The following is a 24931-nucleotide window of genomic DNA, read 5'->3' as shown; positions in this document are numbered from 1 at the left end:
CATGTGCCACGCAAACCAGCAAAAGATAAAGAATCAAACATTTATCCCTAGTAGAAAATATATCTGTATCTAAGCTGATTATTAACCTACTCTCGACATAGAGCTGGTTTGGTTTTTGAGAGACGCGCAGGGACTTCAACGCGGCTGTTTGATTGATGATCACGCAGTGCTTATTCCATTCATTCATGTATCATTTCCTAGCCTATAAGGTTTAAATCATTGCCTTTTAAATATACACAAATAGAAGAACATGTATGATGTATTATTTTAGTTGATATTAATCTTGCCAAGAGATGCACAGAGAGGCAACAGCAATGCAGTGTTTGATATGCGCTCTTTTCATTCATAAAGTTTACATTCATGCACTTCACACACTTATTGCGTGACTTTAGGAGGTTTGTGTAAAATATTGTGTTGATCCCCTGGCTCACCTGTTTACCTAGCAAACACCAGACTGTCCTGCAGCCTCAGCCGAATATTAGGGCAGAATTATTCGTTATCAGTAATTCGTTTTTCAAGCCATTATCCGTGCCTTTCCGAATAACGTATTCGGCTTCGGGCACACACCTAATATATATATAAAAAAAAAATTTTTTTTTACTATAATATCCCTACTCATAATAGAGAAACTGAGTTTATTCATTAATGTAATCTTTTCTTAAGACCTATTTTTTGGGGATTGCCGCCTTCTTTTTCTATGCATGTTTACGTTTATTTTAATGTTCCTCTGTTTTGTGTATAAGCACCTTGAGACATTTGCTATAAATTCATAAAATAGAATGTATTATTATTACTACTATTATTCTGCTGCTTGGTGTCACTAGTGGTGCACAACACAGCTTTAAGGGAAAAAAGGGGAAATATCTCATTTGTGTTTCCAATCTGTAATATATCAGAAGTTTTCAAACACTGAATGGAATTTCTCACCAGTGCAGCATGCAGGTTCAGTTCAGCATCAGTCTGTCTGTCTTCATCATCATCCAGGGCATCTGTCTGTCTTCCTCTCTCCTGCCACACTTTGGCTTCCTTCTGATGCTCTCGGCGATACAGACTGTTGCGCTCATTCACACTGGTGTGCCTCACTACTTTACTGTAATCACAATCCACACAAAGAAGAGGATTATTTGATATTAACACGGTTAAATGTATATTAAGATCAGAATTACCATGATTAATACAATTATCCACCCAGAAAAATTGAGTGTAAACATTACTGCAAGTGAGCAAAGCGCTGATTTCTAGCATTGTATTTATGAGCAAAAATATTTCAATATATTTACAATGTTGTCATGTTCCGTGAGTGTTTTATTAAAGATAGATCAGTGGTGTTATGTACATGGGTCACAGATCCCTCCCAAAAATAAAATTAAACAGGACACATTATAAACTATGGGGAAAATATAAATACATTTAAAGCTGTATTAAACTTTTACTTTTTTGAAAACCCATTTTTTTCTTTGGCCCACATATTGGCACCAGAAGCTCCAAGCAAATGAAACACACACATCTCATAGTTTGTGTTGTTGCACCGTATGCATACTTTTTTAATTCTGAGTCTTAAAAAGTATTTTTTTACAATGTTTTTGGCTTTTGTGCCATACATTACATGCTTCAAACTAGACCTCATATCAATTACAAAAAACAATCTTCTTAAAAGATGAGAAGTGTGGCATTGCAATCTCTTCATCAGCACTCACCCTCGGCTGCCCGTGCTGGACACTCGTCTCTGCAGTGTGTTTTTGTGTTTGTCCTGACCCTTCATGATGGCATCGTGTTTGTGTTTCAGCTCCATCATTTTGGCGCGGACCTCCTCATCAGTGCACACATCTACAAAATAACCAAAAGTATTGTAAAGCCTCCAGGCAAGTCACTCCTGATCAAACCTTTGGAATGTGTCATACCCAGAGGGGTCTCATCCAGCTCAGACTTGGCGTTTAAATTTGCACCATTAGCTACCAGCAGCTCCACCATCTGGATCTAAAAGTGAACAAAGACAAAATCTACATTCATTCTGCTATTAAAGTTCATATGTTTTTGCCAACTTTATGAATTAGAGTCCATTACATGTTTACTATTACTAGGAGTACAATTTATTACTTACTAAATAGGAAGGTGGGACAGGACATTAATAAATAAATTATTAATAAGAGCTTTCCATTCTCTCATTCTATTTTATTAAACAAAACAAAACCCTTTTTTTTTATTTGATGAGAAATGTTTATTTCTAAGGGGCATCCCCTTTAGCCATAAACATTTCTCGTACAATTTACAAGATAAAAAAAAATGTAGGATGGGTAAAAATGTTAATTTCTAAGATTTATTTTTAATGTGTTATTACAGAATATATAGTTAAAGGAATTTAAACAGCATTTGTTTTTTTCACCTCCTGAAGTATCTACTGTATGTGAGTGTTTTTTACCTAGCGTTACAGTATAAGATATGTATATATCCATCTGTACAACATACATCATCAGTGTAACACATTTTATGTCAATGAGCAGTTCAGGAACACCGTCAATGAAGGTGGCAGCTAATGTGCTGCACAAAAATATAAGGTTTGCCAAAGTCTGTATAATAAGTGTAATTGTAAAGCGTAAAGTAAAGGTATTTCAAGCACACAACCCACATAAAACTAACTTTCTTTAAAGCCATAGGTTCCTGTGGTTCAGTGGTAGAGCACAGCGTTAGCAGCGTGAAAGGCTGTAGGTTTGATTCCCAGGGAACACATACAGGTAAAAAAATGTACGGCCTAAATGCACTGTAAGTTGCTTTGGATAAAAGTGTCTGCTAAATGCATAAATGTAAAGCACTTCATATGAATTGCTTCCACGCTCAGTAACTTTTTACTGCTATAGCTTGTTCTGTGGTCTTAACCATCATTCAAAATTTCTATGAAGAAACAGCCTACAATATAACTTAAAAATCCCTATGTAACTGCGCTTTCAATGAAACAACTGAAGTTGTGACCAATATGATATTTATATGTTTGTTAAAAGATTACAAAGTTTAAATTTTTTTTAAAACAAGACCAGTAACATGCATTAAGAAAATAAATGTGACAAATATAGTTTTCATGCACTTAACCCTCATGTTTCTCCATAATCACCTGTCCCCAGCAGGCAGCAGCATGAAGCGGCGTCCACCCGTCAGCATCTCTGTCGTTAGGAGATATTCTGTGCTCCAGCAACAGCTCCCCAACAGACATGTATCCATTAGCAGCTGCTATATGCAGCTACACAGAGAACACACAAGATCTTTAGTTTTTGTAACATTCTAAATGATCGTCCCGTCTACCTGCACTGCTGAGTCTTACCAGAGTGGCCCCCTGCTCGTCCTTCACATTCAGATCAGCTCCGCTCGCAACCAGCTCTTGAATGTCAGACAATATTGCTCTCTCCTTGGCTCCGCGACATTCATCAATTCTATCTTGAGTAATCCCTAAATACAAATATATAGATACTAGCAAGAGAATCACTGTTTAAATGTACTGCAAACGGCAACTAATCTATAAAAATGATTTTAAAATGCTACTGAAGCAGTTGACATAGAAAGTCATCATTTAGCTGGGTCTGTTCTCTTATACTTTCAAGATGCAAGTGTTGTACAGTACAATCAGATTTCATTTTTAATCTGTAACATATTGGGACCATAATAGTTACTTTTTCAAATACCTGTAAGTAACCCATTACAAAAACAACTTTTGTTGTGTCAAACTACTAATTTGCTGTGTAGATTTGTATATATTTCTGGTACCACTATATAATAAGGTTTATGAGTTAATATTAGCTAACTTCTTTAGTCAACATGGACAGACATTAGACAGACATACAGGAGAATGGTTAAAGGGAGAGAACAAAAAAAATGCAATGGCACAAGTTAAACATGTATATTTAGTTCAACAACAACTAAAATTAAACCCAGCGGAAGACACACACAAAAAAAAAACGGGGAAAGGGATTAAAAGGAAACTCCATTTCCACCCTCATGCCATCCTATATGACTTTCATTTATCAGATGAACACAAACTAAGAGTTTTAGAAGAAAAAAATTATCTTTATATAATGCAAGTGTATGGGACATCCAAGAATGACACTTCAAAAACTATACACAAAGAGAATATGTCAGTAACTCATGCAACACTCTTCTTAAGTGAAACGATAGGCATATGTAAGAAAAACACAAATACCAATATTTTAATTTTGACACTTTGTGTGGTTTCTGAAGTGGTCCTGTCCCCTTGCATTATATGGACTAAAAATCTTTGCTTGTGTTCATGTGAAGAAAGAAAGTCATAAACATCTGGGATGACAGTAAATGATGAGAGAATTTTCATTTTTGGGTGAACTATACCTTTGAAGAGCAAGATGTGATGGAGAGGCTAGAAATATATTCCAGACCGAATACAAGAATGTATTGAAATAATGAGAAGAGTCATAGAATTTAAACATACAACGTTTACGTTTTTAAAGGCCACTTTATTTGTAACATTTAATAAAAAAAAATCCCACAAAAATATTAATTGTATTTAAATTCTCATCACTGATTTTATTTGCACTCAATTTTGCGCATTCAGCTAATGTTTTACATAGCTAATGGCTCTATCAAAACAGAACAAATAATGAATAAACTTTTTTGGGCGGGAAAACGCAACTTTGCTACCTCAACTTTTGAAGCCAGACATGTACCTGATGAAAGTCAGAACTGAAGTAGAAATGTGTGTTTGATGCATGAAAACAATGATCATTAGTTCTCACGTCAGGCACACTCGTTCGAGCTTCTGTTTACCATATTTAATGTGCATAAGATAAAATAAAAATATAATGTACTTTTCAAGATTAAATAAAATTGTAAGGAGTAAAAAGTACTGTTTTTTCTTAAGAAATGTAATCAAGTAAAAGTACAAGTAGTCAGTTTCAATTGTAGTTGAGTAAAGTACAAATCCCCCAAATTAATACTTAAGTACAGTAATCAAGTAAAATAACTCCAGTATTTTACACCTCTGATCTTAGTTAATGACATTTCAACATTTACTAATGTATTATTCAAATTAAAAGATGTGCTTGTTAACAATAGTTGAACTAACTATGAACTAACAATGAACGACTGCATTTTCATTAATATTAACAAATAATGTAATAAATGTATTGTTCATTGTTTGTTCATGTTAGTTAATACATTACCTAATGGAACCTTATTGTAATGTGTTACCATATTTCTTTTTTTTATTTGTATATTTTTTGTATATATTTCTAGGATATACTATTTCTCATAAAATGAACAAAACATTTGTAATACAGTCTCGCTTATCAGTCAGAAACCAATGTAAGGTTGTTCTTCACGGATCGCAATGACTTTAGGTAGGTTGCAACATGAAAAAGTGAGAAGCCCTGCTCTAGAGAAATAACTAACATGCTCTTTAAAAGCATATATAACACAAAAGAATCACATGAATTACTGTCCATAAAAGAACGAGTTACTGTTTTTCAATAGAATTGAAATAATGTATCTTTTAAAAATAACGTTCCTCAGCACTGGTCATAAGAGGTTTGATTTAGCTCAATAGTAGGTACAGTATATTAAAGCAACCCTCACCCTGCTCTGCCATGATCATCTCTATGAGCTCTAGTGTAGCCTCGTCTTCACACAGATCATACGGCATGTTTCCATCTGCATTCACCGCCAACAGATCTGCACCCCTGAACACATGAACTCAGACAGTCTGTATCACAGGGTACACACTATTTATACAGTAATAGAAGTTCTATATATATTTACATATAAACAAGAATAAATGTTTTGTATTACAAAGCAGTAAGATCAGCACAATAAAAAAAAATGATAAATTGAGACTCACGCTTCTATCAGCAGCTGAACGAGGTCAGTGTGTCCACAGGTGGCTGCCGCATGTAGTGGGGTCCACAGCTCACTGTCACACGCATTCACATTTGCGCCCGCGTTCAGAAGACAGCGTGAGATATCCAAAAAATCATCTATGCAGCTCTACAAAGAAGCTCAATAGTGAATTACTGTCTGTGGAAAACATGATTTAAGAGTAAGGATGTAATGAGATTCTCAACTAATTGAAAGGACATCCAATAACTAATAGTCTAGTGTAGTGGTCTACCAATATATCCCCATTTAGCCACCTTAGGGAGCATTTTTATTTTTGTTGTTTTTCTGTGTGGCTGGTAAGACTTACTACACTTCAAAGACTGAACATTATGATTTTGTGTATGTTTATAAGATGAAAACAATTTAAAATCAGCTGTTGTGTGTGTTGTTTTGTTGATGAGCATGTACCTGATGAAGTGCAGTGAGCCCGTCCTCGTTGAACAAGTCTGGACTGACTCCATTATTGAGCAACTCTCGTACTGCCAACAGACACAGATGCTCTTAGGTCACCAAAACTACAAACATTTTGGAAAATGTATGGCATTACCGGCCCTAAAAAAATGTGTCAATTTATTTTGACTTTTTTTTGCCTAAATATCAACCTCTGTTTCTGTTAAAATCCCATAGGATTTTATTTTCTAATTGTTGTTTATTTTTGTTGATGTTATCTTGATTTCCAGAGTAAAAAGCTAACATGTCCAAACACACAGTAAGCATGTGCTAACATTTGCATTTGCATACAAGTCTTAAAGGTAGAGTACCAAAATCTTACCCTCTTCTATGTCATTTCTGGCTGCAGCCTCCATTAATGTCACACTAGTGCTGAAGGTCACCCTTTTGCTTTTCTTCACCCCATCTCCCTTGTGGTTGCCCTTTTGATTACGGGCACTGTCCTTCTCCATCTGAGCCCAGCCTTTCAGCTGCTGTGCCCGTCTCTTCTGTGCATGCTTCAGGCGCTCAGTGGCTGAGAGACGGCCGTTAGTTGCCATTTCTGTTAGCAGCTCGGCATGCTCTGCCATATCCTGCAAGTCAAGACTCTGAACTCCTTCACAATCCCTTCTGACTGTGGCTTCTGCTGTCTCCTATCATAGGCATTCGACTCTCTTACACTTGCAGTTCTGACATCCAAACGTCTGATGAGAGCAGCATACAAACTCGAGATCCAATGGGATAATGTAGAGATGCAGATGAAAGCCAATGACGAATCATATTTCTTAATAACTTTTCCTATTTGGACCAGGAGAACAGGTTCTGCAAAGAAAGAGCGCAAAGTTCTCATGTCTTGCTTTTTCAGTGAAATTAGGTACCAAAAACACAGAATGAAAAATGAATAAATATTCTATTTGAATTGTGTTATAGATAAAATTACACAGTTTGAATGACAAATATTAAAGCACACATAATGATAGAGGTGGAGATCTGAGTTGCTGGGTAGAACAAACATCAGAGAGTTATAACTTATAGATCTGAATGATTTATGTAAGTGTGAAACAGAGTTTACAACACATTTCCAAGAAACACTTCTAAGTAATTGAACATAATTTGTTGAAAACAAAACTTGGCCTTAGGTCATGATGTACTTAATTAAATAGAAATCAAATTGACCTTCACCATTTGGGTCAAATGTTGAGTTTGAGAAAAAAAAAACTTAACTGTTTAAGTTCTAGTTTTCAATGAATACAAAAGCTCATTATGCGAGAATATTACAAAGCCCATTTCAACTTGCTATACCTGTCACTGCCAATTATATAGCAAATCACACCTACACCTGCGGTTGTCGCTGTTGGACAGTGTTATTCCTGCTTCCTGCTTGCCTTGCTGCTGTTTTGTGATTGTAGCTCCATGTAGCTTTGTTTTTCTGTAGAATCTGTAGAATTCTGTAGATAATGTAGGTTTTACTTAAAGGGTTAGTTCACCCAGATAGCAAAATTATGTAATTAATAACTTCCCCTCATGTTGTTTCAAACCCGTAAGACCTCCGTTTATCTTTGGAACACAGTGTAAGATATCTTAGATTTAGTCCGAGAGCTCTCAGTCCCTCCATTGAAGCTGTGTGTACGGTGTACGTATACGAGCGCAAAAGAACCAGTGAACCGTTTTCTTCAACCGGTTTATTGAATCGAACTGTCCGAAAGAACTACTGGTGATCCGAAAACCGATGCAACCGTTTCTTGACTCGTGAACGAGTCAGTCTTTTGTTCGTTATCTGGCTCGGCTCGGTGTTCATCTTCAGTTCTCTCTTCACAGCAGTTCAGTCAGTGTACTGTTTGAGTAAATGAATTACTCCGGGATATTGGTTTGTTTTAACTCAGAGGGAGTGTCAGCCACATTAAAAAAGTTAACAGCTTAAGTCATTTGTGGATTAATGCGTATTAGAGATGCGAACCGTTTAAAACGATTCAGTTAGATTTGGTGAACTGAATGATTCGTTCGCAAACCGGATATCCAGACTACTTTGTTTTGAACTCTCTCTCACAACAGAAACGGAAGAGAAGACAATGCTGAATAAAGTCATCGTTTTTGCTATTTTTGGACCAAAATGTATTTTCGATGCTTCAAAAAATTCTAACTGACCCTCTGATGTCACATGGACTACTTTGATGATGTTTTTCTTACCTTTCTTGACATGGACAGTATACCGTACACACAGCTTCAATGGAGGGACTGAGAGCTCTCGGACTAAATCTAAGATATCTTAAACTGTGTTCCAAAGATAAACGGAGGTCTCAGTTCTCATATACAGCGCGCGATCAGTTCTCAGCGCTCAAATACACACAAATTTCGTCATCAGATATTATTTTTAGCTCGTCAATGTCTCGTCTTAGTCACATAAAAAATGTTTGTTAACGAATATTTTTCGTCATCGTCTTCATTAACGAAATTGACACTGATACCAACCATATTTCTAATATTATCTATCAATCTAATCTGATTAATTTGATTGTTCGGTTTTATTCTAAATCCGCGAGTGCAGTGCATCTGCATCACGTTAGCATTCGTTAGCTTGTCATTAGCATTTCCATTCGTGCCTATCACGGTTTTCTTTTCTTTTTCTTTTCTCCTCTCCTCTCTCTCGCTACTCTCTCGCTCTGGTTTTTACAAGTTCATCAAACAACCGTGGTAATAATCTTTCATCAAGCACGGTGAGTAATGGCTTCTCCTGCTATTGTTATTTGCACCACTTGCCACCTGTACAGTTTATCTATCTCTGTTGTGATGAGGGATTCACATGTGATAAATGCAGGGAAATAGTTAGTTAGGCTGACAGAGAAGATTACAGAAATAGAGACACCCATCCAAACTTTAATTGAGGACAGTAAGAATGTGAGGGCTCTAGACAAGGCTTTGGATGTGTCTAGCTCAGGGAGTCCTGTACATTGTTCGGTTCCAGTAACAGAGCCATCACAGCATGGCAACTGGGTGACAGTGAGGCGGCATAGTCGCGGGTCAAAACATAGCTCTTCCGTTCCGACCCAATCCCTTATGATGCACCCACTGAGAAACCTGATGAAAGTGCTCTAGTTATTGCCGATTCTATTGTACAGATTGTGAATATAGAGACACCAGCCACCATAATCCAATGTTTCCCTGACGATGTCAGACACTGTAATATGCTCTGGTCCCCTCCCTGCTTACCGTGGTGATGAGATGCATAGCAGATTGTCATCACTCAATGGCTGGATGTCTAAGTAGTGCCCACAGAATAACATAGGTTTCATAGACAACTGAAAGTGAAGTAAAAGTGAAAAAGTCAAAGTTGTGACATTTGCCAAGTATGGTAAACCATACTCGGAATTGGTGCTCTCTATTTAACCCATCCAAGTGCACACACACAGCAGCGAGAAGTGAACACACCGTGAACACACACCCGGAGTAGTGGGCAGCTATATATCTAGCGCCCGGGGAGCAGGATAACTCCTGCCAGCACCGAGACTTGAACCTGCGACCTTCGGGTTACAAGTCCAACTCTCAAACCATTAGGCCACAGCTTGACTTGATTTGACTTGGAATTGATGTTGATGGTGTTATGCAGCCAAGCGATGATATCTCAGATCATGATTTAGTTTTGTGCACACTTCATATAGCTAAAACTGTAAATTCTACTTCTTGTTACAAGTATGGTAGAACCATCACTTCTTCCACAAAAGACTGCTTTGTAAGTAATCTTCCTGATGTATCCCAATTCCTTAGCATATCCTTTACTAAGGATATGCTCCTTTACGCTTAAGGAAGGTTAAGGAAAACAGTCTGACACCATGTTATAATGAGTACACTCGCACCATAAAGAGAGCAGCCCGGAAAATGGAGTGCAGCTGGAGGAAAACAAAAGTAGAGGTATTTCGTTTTGCTTGGCGGGAAAGTAACCTATCCTACAGAAAAGCACTAAAAACTGCTAGATCTGATTACTTTTCACCTCTTTTAGAAGAAAACAAACATAACACCAGATATTTATTCAATACAGTGGCTAAATTAACGAAAAATAAAGCATCAACAAGTGTTAACATTTCCCAACATCACAGCAGTAATGACTTTATGAACTACTTTTAAGATAAAATTGTAACCATTCAGCCGTCAGCTACAGTATCGCATCAGACAGTGCACTATAGACCCCCTGAGGAACAGTTCCACTCATTCTCTACTATAGGAGAGGAAGAATTGTATAAACTTGTTAAATCATCTAAACCAACAACATGTATGGTAGGCCCTATTCCATCTAAGCTCCTAAAAGAGGTGCTTCCAAAAGTCATAGATCCTCTTTTGACTATTATTAATTCCTCATTGTCATTAGGATATGTCCCCAAAACCTTCAAACTGGCTGTTATTAAGCCTCTCATAATAAAAACACAACTTAACCCCAAATAACTAGTTAATTATAGACCGATCTCGAATCTCCCTTTTCTGTCCAATAGTGTTGTCAAAAGACCCAGTACTTCGGTACCAAGTTGGTACTAAAAAAATTAAAATGTCTCTTACATTTTAATATGAACAGTCACAGAATTTGTCAAAGCATAAATTAATCAATTCAAATCACCTTATGGACCAGTATCTGTAAATGTTAAGCCACAAAAGTTGGTTGAAATATGAATCCTGCATGTTCTGCACGTCTCTGTGTGAATAAATGAATGGCAGAGACGTGCAGTTTGTTTACTACATAGACTGAAGTGCGTGACGCTTGCAGTAATTTCAGCTGCCATCTCAATGAGGACATAAATACATAAACAACATCACCAGAAGTCACTTCTGAGTCACTTCACAAGCATTTTACCGTTTCATTTGAGTAAAACCAGTGTCAATTTAAAGGTATTCACGGCAACCCGTCAAATTCATTTTTACATAAAGGCATTGTGCTAGAAATATTAATATTATTTAGTAAAATATATGTGATACTGCTCCTACTGTTGAAAATATTTATAAAACTTAATTTTTTAAAGAAATAAATCACACAATATTTCTTCCATGTTTTAATTTTAATAGCAAATCCCCTTTATTTACAAAAAAATAAAATGTGTTTAAATATCATTAATTAAATTTGGGAATTAAAATTTGAAACTTGTTTACTGTTTTTCATAATTATATTACTTGTAGAAAAACTTTAAACACAATTGTAAATAAGTATAAAGAATGGCATTGGTTTTATTTTTAGTGATAAAAAGATAAAAAGTTTATTAGCATATTTTTGTGTTTTGCTTTGGTACCGAAATTGGTACCAAGAACCGTGGATTTTCACTGATATCTAGAGTTGTTCCGATTCCGATACTAGTATCGGAAATATCACCGAAACCACAACAAATTCTGGCATCGGCATCGGCGAGTACATGAACCCATATACCGATCCGATACCATTTTCTTAAACAAGACCTAGTTATGACCGCTAGCTTTGCCTAACCGCTGCACGGTTCTTCTTCGCTGCTCAGAATGCATTGCATACACAGGAAGTTGTGCTGTGTTGCCACAAGCAACCCCTGTTTAGAGCAGCGAAGAAGAAATGAAAACGCGTTAGCAGCACTGATCTATATATGACTGGATCACTCATCGTGTTCTAAACTGCCAACAGACAGTGAAGCTGCTTCTATATTATAGATCAGTGGTTAGCAGTATGTCCGCTGTTTAGCAGAATTTCAGACTGGACCAACCAGACAGTAAAACGGCGACTAGGGATGCCACAAGTACTGCCACTTCACTACCAAGTCGGTGCTGAAAATTAAAAAATGTGATGATACCAGCGTCTCTGTAGTACCTCTCAATTTACTCACATTAAAACTGTTCGGCTTAATGTGAGTAAATTGACAACATATTAAGCTACTATTGTAGCCTACAGTAGATTTAGCTATGTCTCTATGTAGTAATAATAATACGTCTCTATTAATAATAATAATTACGCCTAGACGGTTACTTGTTTTTTACTTGTTTTGTTGTAAAGAGATTATCTGATTAATATATAATTTTTTATATTCATAGACTTATTTGTTGCATTTTTTATACAGTTATATTGTAAAACTAAAATACCTTTTTTAGTTTGCGGTGTTAGATTTATGGCTGCTTTTGAAGTTCTTTTTCGCTTAAGAAAATAAATAATATTACTGTCAAATTCATGTCAGATAATAAAAATACTGTAATAATTACAGTAGTTCACCATGTATTTGTTCATGTTTTATTAAGGGATAAGTCTGAAGCACACCATAAAATAATTCTAGCAATTTACACAGGGCTAGTAGTATATACAGCTGTATATACAGATACACACCCAGGTATCGGATCAGTACTCGGTATCGGCTGATACCCTGAGCCCAGGTATCGGAATCGGTATAGGGAAGAGATAAAGGGTATCTGAACATCTCTAGTGGTATCGGTACAGAATACTGCAATTTTGGTACCGTGACAACACTACTGTCCAAGATACTAGAAAAGGTAGTATCCTCACAATTATTTTCCTTCTTAGAGAAAAATGTTATCTGTGAGGATTTCAAGTCAGGATTTAAACCCTATCATAGTACTGAGACTGCTCTCCTTAGAGTTACAAAGGACCTGCTCTTATCATCTGATCGTGGTTGTATCTCTCTATAGCCGTGTTTCCACCGCAGGAACTTTACCCAGGAACTAGGGACTTTGGGCCGGTACTCTGTGTGTTTCCACTGCAGGAACCAGGAACTAAAAGTTCCAGGCAAGAAAATGCCCCTCAGAAAGTCCCTGCTGGCAAGATAGTACTTTTTCAAAGTTCCAGAACTTCTGGGGGCGGGACTTGAGCGCTAAACATCCTTATTGGTTGAGTTCACGCAGCATTGTGATTTCGACCACCATTTATTCGGATCATTTTCAAAATATTACTGTTATTGTGTCATGAAATGTAATTTTAAAAGTATTTCAGGCAAGAATGTAGTTGTTTAAAACTCAAATCTGTGGTTTATTTATAAATAGACAGTGCCTATTTAAAAATGTGTTTCGCCGAGTTCGGAGACATGAGATTACCTGTTAGATTTACCCAAAACAAGTTATATCTTATGTTTGACCACTACAGAGACATTAGAGCCAGCGGCACATACCAGAAGGTCTAGCCGAGGTGAGGCTGCTCTCGGCAGATCCACAAGCACTGAGCTCCCGCTGATCGCGTGGAGCTTTTTCCTTCCACTCAACTTTCTGCTAGCATGCTTGGATACAGCACTGATTGAACAGCCAGCTTCTCTGGCAACAGAGATGTATAGTAACGAAGTAGAACTACTTCACTACTGTACTTAAGTACTAAAAGGCGGTATCTGTCATTTACTAGAGTATTTTTTTCTCCTACTTCCACTTTTACTTCAGTACATATTTTCGATTAGTTTAATACTTTTACTCCAATATTTTTTTATGTGCTGCATCGTTACTCGTTACAATTATAAAAATATTATGAATCATTCCATTACAAACAGAACTGTAGATGGCAGGTTTGATGAAGCTGGCACATCATTGAGCGAATCAAGCGATTAAGAAGACTGCGCGTGCTGACTGAACTGCTGTGAAGAGAGAGATGAACACCGAGCCGAGCCAGATAATGACTCGTTCACGAGTCAAGAACCGGTTGCATCGGTTTTCGAATCACCAGTAGTTCTTTCTGACAGTTCGATTCAATAAACCAGTTGAAGAAAACAGTTCACCGGTTCTTTTGCGCTCGACGTAATGGCATCATTGGCGATGACTGCAAGCCTTCAACCATGGGTATTGAGGGTGGAAGAGAGTGCTGTTCATTCACTTCCTCCCACCTACAACTCCTGCCAGCACCAACACTCAAACCGGCGACCTTCTGGTAACTAGTCCAGCTCTCTAACCATTAGGGCACAGCTGCCCTGACCATCATGACAAAAGGTTATTAAAATAATTTAGATTAGTCAAACCATTGAAAATATATAAGTCAATTACATTTTGGTGACTTGAAATAACTAACTGACCTACTGTACATCTAAGTTCAATCATAATTTGTTACAGAGCCAAACATTATTTACTTACAGTGTGCAATACTAGGTTTATTCGAAAGCTAGACTAGGAGAGGTGAAATGCAAAGGTGAGGAAAATGTGTGTGTGTGTGTGTAAGTGCCATGGTTTAAGTTTGGACAAAGTGTCTTTAAAGTGGTGCTCAAGCACCTGGGATTTTTTGGCCTCTGACTAGCCTTATGCTGACTAGCCAATGCCAACATTTATCAAAATAACTTATTCTGAGTTCATCAAAAGAAAGAAACAAACAAACAAGCAAGCTAGTCTGGCATTGGTCTAAAATAGCATTGTGCAAAGTCAGAAATGCCACCTAAATTAATAAATATGCCCTCAAAAAGATATGAATTGCCCCGTATGAGTTGTTGTAACTGTATACTGTAACATTAATAACAATGTAGTTAAGCAAAGAATGTGATACTCAAACTATATGATAGTGCTGACGACCAACTCTCCAGTGTAGTTATATGTTCATACAGCAATGGTTTTCCAAGAATGCGTTTGTAAAGGTGTGGTCACATTTAACATAGTGCAGAAACATTTCATGGGCTATATCTAGCTTTTGCAATAGGTATTCAGGCAATCAGGGTGAAAAGTTCACCATGCAGATTTCAGTCATCTGTCTTGCCACACTGACCAACAGAAACCTGCTTGGTTTGAAAGTGATGCATGAGTAATGCTTCATGCATCTCTATGCTATTGACAATGGACATGTATTCTACCATTAGTTTCTGTGAATAATGTTAAGCATGATTTGCTTCAGTGGCTACTGCTAGTGATGAACAAAAACAGAATCAACATCATCGTTTACACTGACATGTCATTCAAGCCCTTTTAGCAAACAAATGTAAACTCACAAAAATTGTACCAAATATGAGTGGTGAGCCCAAAAAAAAAGAAAAAAGCCATATGTCAACTTTCTATTCAGTCTTAGTTCCGATCCTGTTTTAGTTTTTATCTCTTCTCACATTTAGTTGTAAAAGTTTGTGCTTGTTGGGCAAGGTGGACATATAAAGGTTTAATTTTTAAATGAAAATATGGCAAATATGAAATAAATTACTAAAGGAAGCTTCTCACATCTGCTAACATCACCAATAACTTCTATTCTTTCAAATATTTTTACAAATATTTTATTATTCTCCACTAAAAATTATTGTGCAGCCCAAACTGTTAGGCCTACAGACTTTAAACGAATGGGATGGTTTTTCTATTGGCTGTTACTGAAACTCAAATGTTCACGCAAAGAAAGAAGGCGTAACTTTATTGTTGCTGCCACCTCAGCCATCATGTTGTGAAGACATTTGTTGTTTTTTTGCAAAAGCCTTCCAAAAGAGGACATGACTAGAAATCAGTGGTTAAAGGGTTAGTTCACCTGAGAATGAACAAAACTGTAGTCAACAGTTCAGAAGACATGAAATAAAGTGCATGCATCTGTAATAAAACGTCCTTCACACGGCTCCGGGGGGTGAATAAAGGCCCCCTGTAGCAAATTCATGCATTTTTGTAAGATAAATATCCATATTTAAACAATAATGAACACTTTTTTCTCACTTCTGCTAACTGTTGGGAACCAGATGACGTGTAGGCGGATGTCATAATACATCAGCGCTGCGTGATTAGTGATTAGCGCGGCGAGAGAACAAAACAAAATGCTGGTCACGAATTAGAAGCACAAATATGTAAAGAAAAAACGTTGGAGGATTTCGAAATAAGCCAAGAGGAGACTGGTTTTCCTTTGCTAAAGTAAGGAAACAAAATGTTAGAAAAAAAGTGTTTATTACATATGAAATCTGGATATTTATATTACAAAAACGCATGGATTTGCTAAAGGAGTCCTTTATTCCCCCCGCGGAGCAGTGTGATCGACATTTTATTACAGATGCGTGCACTTTATTTCACGTCTTCTGAACTGTTGACAACAGACACCCGCTTATCCCATTGAAAGGCTTGGAAGAGCAAGGACAATTTTTTATATAACTCCGATTGGATTATTTTGAAATAAGAAAGTCACATACACCTAGGATGCTTCGAGTGTGAGTAGAAAATGGATATATTTTAATTTTTGGGTGAACTAACCCTTTAAGTTGTTATTACAACACTGTTCCAGAACAGTTCAACACAAATTTTCAGATGTGTGCAGTGCATTTTATGGAGGACTGTTTCCTGATCCTGGGAGAAAAGACTACAATGCCGGCTGTTCTGACTCACAGTCTGTAAGTACACTGAACAAAATTATAAATGCAACACTTTTGTTTTGCCCACATTTTTCATGAGCTGAACTAAAAGATCTAAGACTTTTTCTATGTACACAAAAGGCCTATTTCTCTCAAATATTGTTCACAAATCTGTCCAAATCTCTGTTAGTGAGCACTTCTCCTTTGCTGAGATTATCCATCCACCTCACAAGTGTGGCATATCAAGATGCTGATTAGACAGCATGATTAATGAACAGATGTGCCTTCTAAAATGTGATCACTCTAAGATGTGCAGTTTTATCACACAGCACAATGCCACAGATGTCGCAAGTTTTGAGGGGGCGTGCAATTGGCATGCTGATTGCAGGAATGTCCACCAGAGCTGTTGCCCAATAACTGAATGTTCATTTCTCTACCATAAGCCGTCTCCAAAGGCATTTCAGAGAATTTGGCAGTACATCCAACCGGACTTACAACCGCAGACCACATATAACCAAACCAGCCCAGGAACTCCACATCCAGCATCTTCACCTCCAAGATCATCTGAGACCAGCCACTCAAACAGCTGCTGCAACAATTGGTTTGCATAACCAAAGAATTTCTGCACAAACTATCAGAAACCGTTTCAAGGAAACTCATCTGCATGCTCGTCATCCTCATCGGGGTGTCGACTTGACTGCAGTTTGTCATCGTAACTGACTTGAGTAGGCAAATGCTCACATTTGATGGCGTCTGGCACTTTGGAGAGGTGTTCTCTTCATGGATGAATCCCGGTTTTCACTGTACAGGGCAGATGGCAGACAGCATGTATGGCATCGTGTGGGTGAGCAGTTTTGATCAACATTGTGGATCGAGTGGCCCATGGTGGCGGTGGGGTTATGGTATGAGAAGGCGTATGTCATGGACAACGAACACGGGTGCATTTTATTGATGGTATTTTGAATACACAGAGATACCGTGACGAGATCCTGAGGCTCATTGTTGTGCCATTCATCCACGACCATCACCTCATGTTGCAGCATGATAATGCAGGGCCCCATATTGCAAGGATCTGTACACAATTCCTGGAAGCTGAAAACATCCCAGTTCTTGAATGGCCAGCATACTCACCGGACATGTCACCCATTGAGCATGTTTGGGATGTTCTGGATTAGCGTATACGACAGCGTGTTCCAGTTCCTGCCAATATCCAGCAACTTTGCACAGCCATTGAAGAGAAGTGAACCAACATTCCACGGCCACAATCAACAATCTAATCAACTCGCAAAAGATAAGAGTTGCACTGCGTGAGGCAAATGGTGGTCATACCAGATACTGACTGGTTTTCAGACCCACCAATACAATAAAACTGCACATTTTAGAGGGGCCTTTTATTGTGGCCAGCCTTAGGCACACTTGTGCAATAATCATGCTATCTTATCAGCTTCTTGATATGCCATACCTGTGAGGTGGATTATCTCGGCAAAGGAAAAGTGCTCACTAACACAGATTTATGCAGATTTGTGAACAATATTTGAGAGAGATAGGCCTTTTGTGTACATAGAAAAAGTCTTATATCTTTGAGTTCAGCTCATGAAAAATGGGGGCAAAAACAAAAGTGTTGCATTTATAATTTTTTTAGGTATACAGTGGGGCTCGAAAGTTTGGGCACCCCTTGCAGAATCTGTGAAAATGTGAATAATTTTCAAAAAATAAGAGAGATCACACTAAATGCATGTTATTTTTTATTTAGTACTGTCCTGGGTAAGATCATAGGTGTGATCGACAAAGGACAAAAAAGCAGGAAACTATAAGGTGCACCCCCACCACACGCACACAGTGAAATAATTCATATAGTATAATAATAAATTAATAAAAAATATTGTACTTGTTTTTTGTTTAAATGAATTTATAAATTAAATAATTAAAAAAGGGAAGAAAAATTTAAATCCACATCTAAATGAAATGATTGAACAAAAAAAAAATCATAAAAGGAGTAATGTGGGAAATATGCTTCAAAGACTGGGCAAAATAGGGATGAAACTTGCTGCTGCCGTGCACGAAAACTAGCCATTTATTGGGCATTTCTTGTCCTCCCAGATGTTTTGTTTTTCCTTATTACTATGGTGTCCTTTACATCTATTAAAAATAACATCTTTATTTGCCTCTATATTTTTGAAAGGTATCTTTTCTTGTGTTTTTGTTCAGCCATTTTGTCAGTGCTTTATTATAGACTTCTATGATTGCTAATTCACAACAGAAGACGATTATTAGGTTGAACGTTCAGAATACGATTCCATAGGTTACATTTCAGCACGAATTTCGCGAATGGACAGCAACTCTTAAGTAGCACGTAGAACGCGTTCATGTCAAGTAAAGTTGTTGGGGAAAGCGCGTGGAATTGCGGCGAGCGTTTATAACCTTGCACATTGAGAGCGCTCTTCAGAACTAAGATACATATTGTTATCGGGAAACTCGACCCAGATCAGATGTAAGCATTCATTAAAGTGAATCGGTTCAAAGGAGTCATTAGTTCGCAAATCGGACAAGTCATTAGTGGACAGATATGCTCATATGCTCCCCGCATATAACGTTACTCCCAAATATATTTTTAGGTCGCACAGATTAAATTTCAGGAGCATATGCGACAAAAATGTTGGCGATTTCGAGCCTTGTAGAAGCTGCTAAACTTTCTAGCTAGAAGTAAGCAATAACCAACATGGCGTTACTTTGCTAAGTTAGCCCAGAATCGTTTAACATTAATGTTGTGGAATGACAAAAGTGATCAATTGATTAGTTAAATTTTACTAGACCTGCATATAAAAATGAAAGACAATATATTGGATTTGCTTACATGAATCACCCGTGTTCATGGTCTTCGTCAGTCAACTGAAGCTGTTCACGTGAGTAGATGGTTGGGTGTGTGCGCATTCAGAACGGTGCGCGTACACTTTGAACTTCAATCGTGACAAATTATTGGACTACTTGCGGAGTGACATGACGACATGATTCAAAGGCACAAAAAACGTTGACAGCGGTGAGCGATCATTATGTTTACCAATACCCGACCCATCGCAACCGCCTACACCCCAAACCCCACCCCCACCCCCCCGCAACGCACTTTTCCAGCATCTTTGCATATTTGAACCCTTTCCAGCAGTGACTGTATGATTTTGAGATACATCTTTTCACACTGAGGACAATTGAGGCACTCAAACACAACTATTAAAAAAGGTTCAAACATTCGCTGATGCTCTAGAAGGAAACAAGATGCATTAAAAGTTGGGCGGTGAAAACTTTTAAACATGATGAAGATGGCCAAATTTTTCTTATTTTATTGAAATATCATTTTTTTTACATTTAGTTCTGCCCTTCGTAAGCAACAGAAGATACTTGTATGTTTCCCGGAACACAAATTAAGTACAATTTACCTTGATATTCAAATTCCAAAAGTTTTCACCCCCCAGCTCTTTATGCATCTTGTTTCCTTCTGGAACATCAGTGAATGTTTGAACCTTTTTTAATAGTTGTGTTTGAGTGCCTCAATTGTCCTCAGTGTGAAAAGATGTATCTCAAAATCATACAGTCACTGCTGGAAATGGTTCAAATAGGCAAAGATGCTGGAAAACTGAAGAATCTGCAGGACCTTAAAGATTTTTCTGAAGAACAGTTCAAGGGTTCAAACATTGAAAAATTTACGCGTTTCAGGAAGGTGGGGCACAGAGGAGAAATAATAATCTACAGTATGTCAAAAATAATGTTTTTTTTGCATAAACTGCATAAACACATTTCAATACACCAAATACAAAAAAATAAGGTTATTTTTTGCACCATCATATGACCCCTTTAAACAATGATTAGGTCACACTGTTTAAAAAAAAATCATCAGGCTTTTCGGCGCCTCTTTTGGCATTTGATATAATACACAATGTACATATGTTATGACTGAATAATGTGTTTGATATTTCATTTGAACCAATTATTTGAACAATTTTCATCAAAGTACAAAAAAGATAATTGTGACTATATATCTCACAATTCTGACTTCACATATGCAAGTTTAGGCTTCATCTCAAAATGACAGAAAAAAAAGTTGTGTGATAGTCACTTTCTTTTTTTCTTTCTTTCTAATCCACTGTACTGGAAACAAAGTAAAACCAGAAAAACTTTGCTTCAAGAACAATTGCTATCAACTATAGAACTGTGACTCAGTACTGTCATGCCCAGAAAATGGAATGAGATATTGTCAGAAAATTTGATACCCATTCTTTGGTATCTATTGAATGTCTCGATGTCTCTAAAGATACATTGTATTTGGAGGGGCTTGGCACTTTTACAAACAAAACCATCTGAGCATTTGATCTTGTATTTCTGCCAAGAAGAACATAGATCAAGCATTATCAAAAACATTGAACTTTGAAAGCAGCATGACTTTTCCTGTACTAATGATGACTTGACACATGTGTAAGGTGTGATTGTGGTGATAAAAGTAAAGGTTGATGCTGACAACGTCAAAACAACAACAGATGTATAATTTGAGCCAAAACTATTTATTAAATCTAGCTGACACTATGGATATGCTGGTATCAAATTAATATAATACAGAAATTAACATAATACAGTTTAACAGGTTAAATTACTTTTTTCTTATAACAACAACTGAACATTTAAATTCAATAAAGCAATACAGAAAAATATATAAAGTTAAAAGCTTTAGACAGATTAAAGTGCAAATGAACTATAAAGACCCATAGGTATCACTTTACAATAAGACCTCATTAGTTAACCATTAACATTTACAATGAGCAATAGCTAAATTTGCTACAGAAGTTATTAACCGTGTTAAAAAAATGCAAGTCTTAGTTCATATTAGCTCATTAAATAATACAGTTGCAACTTTAGATTTTAACAACATGTTATTAAATATTGGAAAACCTAAGATTGATGAATGTTCAGAAGAATTTTTCATTGGCAGTTTATGTTAACTAAAGAATTAACTAATGAAGCACTAATGTAAAGTGAATTAACAATAAATAATCAAAATACTTTAAAACAATATCTAGGGCACATCCAGATAAAAAAAAAAAAGGAAAATAAATAACCTATTAAGTCTAAACAGTTATGTATTTGGCACTCTGATGAACATCATAGAAAATACACAAATCTGAATGGATATTTAAAATAATTTAAAGGGATAGTTCACCCAAAAATTAAAATGATGTCATTAATGACTCACCCTCATGTCGTTCCAAACCCGTAAGACCTCCGTTCATCTTCAGATCACAGTTTAAAGGGATACTCCACCGTGTTTTCATATTAAACTATGTTTTCCCCTTAACTAAGACGAGTTGATACATACCTCTCTCGTCTCAGTGCGTGCACTCAATCGCTTTGGCGCGCGGTGACACTTTGAAAGCACTTAGTTTAGCCCATTCATTCAATATGGGCCAAGCAGAGAAGCTACCAAACACCTCCACGTTTTCCCTATTTAAATACAGTTACTCGCGTAGTGTAACTCGACCTAGGACGGTAACACAAAACAAAACGTTGCGCTTTTCTAAGCGTGTAAAATGGATAACTATATTGTATGGCGGAATACCATATATATACACCGCGAGTAACTGTATTTAAATAGGGGAAAACGTGGAGGTGTTTGGTAGCTTCTCTGCTTGGCCCATATTGAATGAATGGGCTCAGCTAAGTGCTTTCAAAGTGTCACCGGGCGCCAAAGCGATTGAGTGCACGCACTGAGACGAGAGAGGTATGTATCAACTTGTCTTAGGTAAGGGAAAAACATAGTTTAATATGAAAACACGGTGGAGTATCCCTTTAAGATATTTTAGATTTAGTTCGAGAGCTTACTGTCCCTCCATTGAAAGTTATGTATGGTATACTGTCCATGTCCAGAAAGGTAATAAAACCATAATTAAAGTAGTCCATGTGACATCAGAGGGTCAGTTAGAATTTCTTAAAGCATCAAAAAAAACATTTTGGTCCAAAAATAACAAAAACTACGACTTTATTCAGCATTGTCTTCTCTTCCAGGTCTGTTGTGAGTGCGTTCACTGCAGTGTAACGTTAGTGATATCCGGTTCGTGAACGAATCATTCGATTTAACCGGTTCTTCTTAGTGAACCAGTTGAACTAGTTCAACAAATCGAACTGACTTGTTTGAAACGGTTCGCATCTCCAATAAGCATTAATCCACAAATTACATAAGCTGTTAACTTTTTTAAGGGGCTGACACTCCCTCTGAGTTAAAATAAACCAATATCCCGGAGTAATTCATTTACTCAAACAGTACACTGACTGAACTGCTGTGAAGAGACAACTGAAGATGAACACCGAGCCGAGCCAGATAACGAACGAAAGATAGACTCGTTCTCTAGTCATGAACCGTTTCTGTCGGACGCGTCCGATTCTAGAACCGAGGAGCTGATGATACTGCGCATGTGTGATTCAGTGTGAAGCAGACTGACACACAGCGCGTCTGAACCGAACTGGTTCTTTTGGTGATTGATTCTGAACTGATTCTGTGCTAATGTTATGAGCGCAGGTAAACCGAAGGCTTAAATGAAGGGCAATCATCGCCAATGACGCCATTACATCGAGCGCTAAAGAACCGTTGAACCATTTTTTTTTTACCGGTTTATTGATTCGAACTGTCCGAAAGAACCGGTTTGCCGAAAAGAACCGAACTTACCATCACTACTGGTGATCCGAAAATCTTTGCAACCAGTTCTTGACTCCAGAACGAGTCAATCTTTCGTTCGTTATCTGGCTCGGTTAGGTCTTCATCTTCAGTTCTCTCTTCACAGCAGTTCAGTCAGTGTACTGTTTGAGTAAATTAATTACTCCGGGATATTGGTTTATTTTGACTCAGAGGGAATGTCAGCCACGTTAAAAAAGTTAACAGCTTAAGTAATTTGTGGATTAATGCTTATTGGAGACGCAAACCGTTTCAAACGATTCAGTTCGATTTGGTGAACTGGTTCAAGAAGATCCGGTTACATCGAGTGATTCGTTTGCGAACCGGATATCACTACACTTCAGTGAATGCACTCACAACAGACCTGGAAGAGAAGACAATGCTGAATAAAGTCGTGTTTTTTGTTATTTTTTGACCAAAATGTATTTTCAATGCTTCAAGAAATTATAACTGACCTTCTGATGTAGGGATGGGAACCGAGAAGCGGTTCTTATACAGAACTAGTTTTGTTCTTTGAAAAGAACCAGAACCGTGAGCAATTTCTAAGTTTCGGTTCCGAAGACAGTTCTGGGGCAACATGTGACCAAGCGCTGTGAGCAGCCTTGTGCCGGTGTTCTGAGTATTCGGTGTTTCCCGTAAAGGATGTCACAATCCGAATAACAGATACGCCTCCCTGCCTCTTTAATTACTGAGCACATTGATTCCAATGACGCGCATTCCACAGACTCGTTGCGCTGTCACGTCTTTAATTGCCGAACACATTGTTTGCCACGACTGTATGTGAACTTGCGCCTTTGATAACTGTATACATCATTTTGTCTGTCTGTACATGTAACGGCAGCGCGCTGCACCTGCCGCCACTAAATTACATTATATATGTCCCATATTGTCATTAATATACATACTGGCTTCAACTTGGACCACTAAATAAATAGACTGCTATTGTTATGCAAGTATGAGGGTTAGATTATTTAGTGTACAGGTCATTTCAAGAGTGATAAACAAAGTGATAGAAAATATTTATTTTAATGCATTTTAAATGTTTAAAAATTTGGAAACCACTCATTGCATCTCCTGACTGCATTATTATTTGTAAAATAGGGACTTTATGGAGAGTGTGTATACATGTTTATAAGTTTAACCATTTATATTTCATTAATTAAGGGAAATTAACAAGTGTCTCAGCCCTCAAGGGACTATTTGGCCGACAAGCTTATTCCTGCTTGAAAAGCAAAACGTTATTGATAGTGTAAAAAACATCAACTTTGAAACACATGCTGATTGATGGACTAGCATTACTCAACATTACTTACTACCATTCAGCAACGCTACATTCAGTGAAGTTAAAATAGTAAAAAAACATAATAATAGTTCATTTAAATGGAACCAGAAGCCGAACCGGAAAATTTCTAAAAATACCCAAACCTACTTATGAAGATTTGTACACTGTAATATACGTTGCATTTTGACATTGCCAACCTTTAAATTAAGTTTGGCAGTAAGTAATAAACAGTATTGAGCATTGAGTAGTTGAGTATTGTGCATTTTTCCTTACCACTATTTCTTAATAATTGTTTAATGATTTTAATGGAACCGGAATCAGAACCGGAACCGTTAGGTGGAACCGGAACCAGAAAATTTCTAACGATTCCCAACCCTACTCTGATGTCACATGGACTACTTTGATAATGTT

General features: G+C 37.2%; 1 protein-coding gene across 1 annotated transcript in view; it reads right to left on the bottom strand.

Annotated features, from left to right (window-relative positions):
• The window catches only part of ppp1r16a (protein phosphatase 1, regulatory subunit 16A), a 37158-nt gene that overhangs the window by 5842 nt on the left and 6385 nt on the right, over positions 1-24931 (bottom strand). Inside the window, exons 2-10 of the mRNA XM_059530642.1 lie at positions 6665-7143; positions 6301-6371; positions 5855-6000; positions 5593-5696; positions 3314-3438; positions 3107-3232; positions 1902-1977; positions 1698-1827; positions 928-1090 (exon numbers count right to left, since the gene is read on the bottom strand). Coding sequence (XP_059386625.1) covers positions 928-1090; positions 1698-1827; positions 1902-1977; positions 3107-3232; positions 3314-3438; positions 5593-5696; positions 5855-6000; positions 6301-6371; positions 6665-6911 — 1188 coding nt within the window. The 5' untranslated portion in view covers positions 6912-7143. The remainder of the gene's footprint in view (positions 1-927; positions 1091-1697; positions 1828-1901; positions 1978-3106; positions 3233-3313; positions 3439-5592; positions 5697-5854; positions 6001-6300; positions 6372-6664; positions 7144-24931) is intronic.

Source organism: Carassius carassius, chromosome 39 (assembly GCF_963082965.1).
Source record: "Carassius carassius chromosome 39, fCarCar2.1, whole genome shotgun sequence".
Lineage (NCBI taxonomy): Eukaryota > Metazoa > Chordata > Actinopteri > Cypriniformes > Cyprinidae > Carassius > Carassius carassius.
This window is presented reverse-complemented; position numbering and strand designations above follow the sequence as displayed.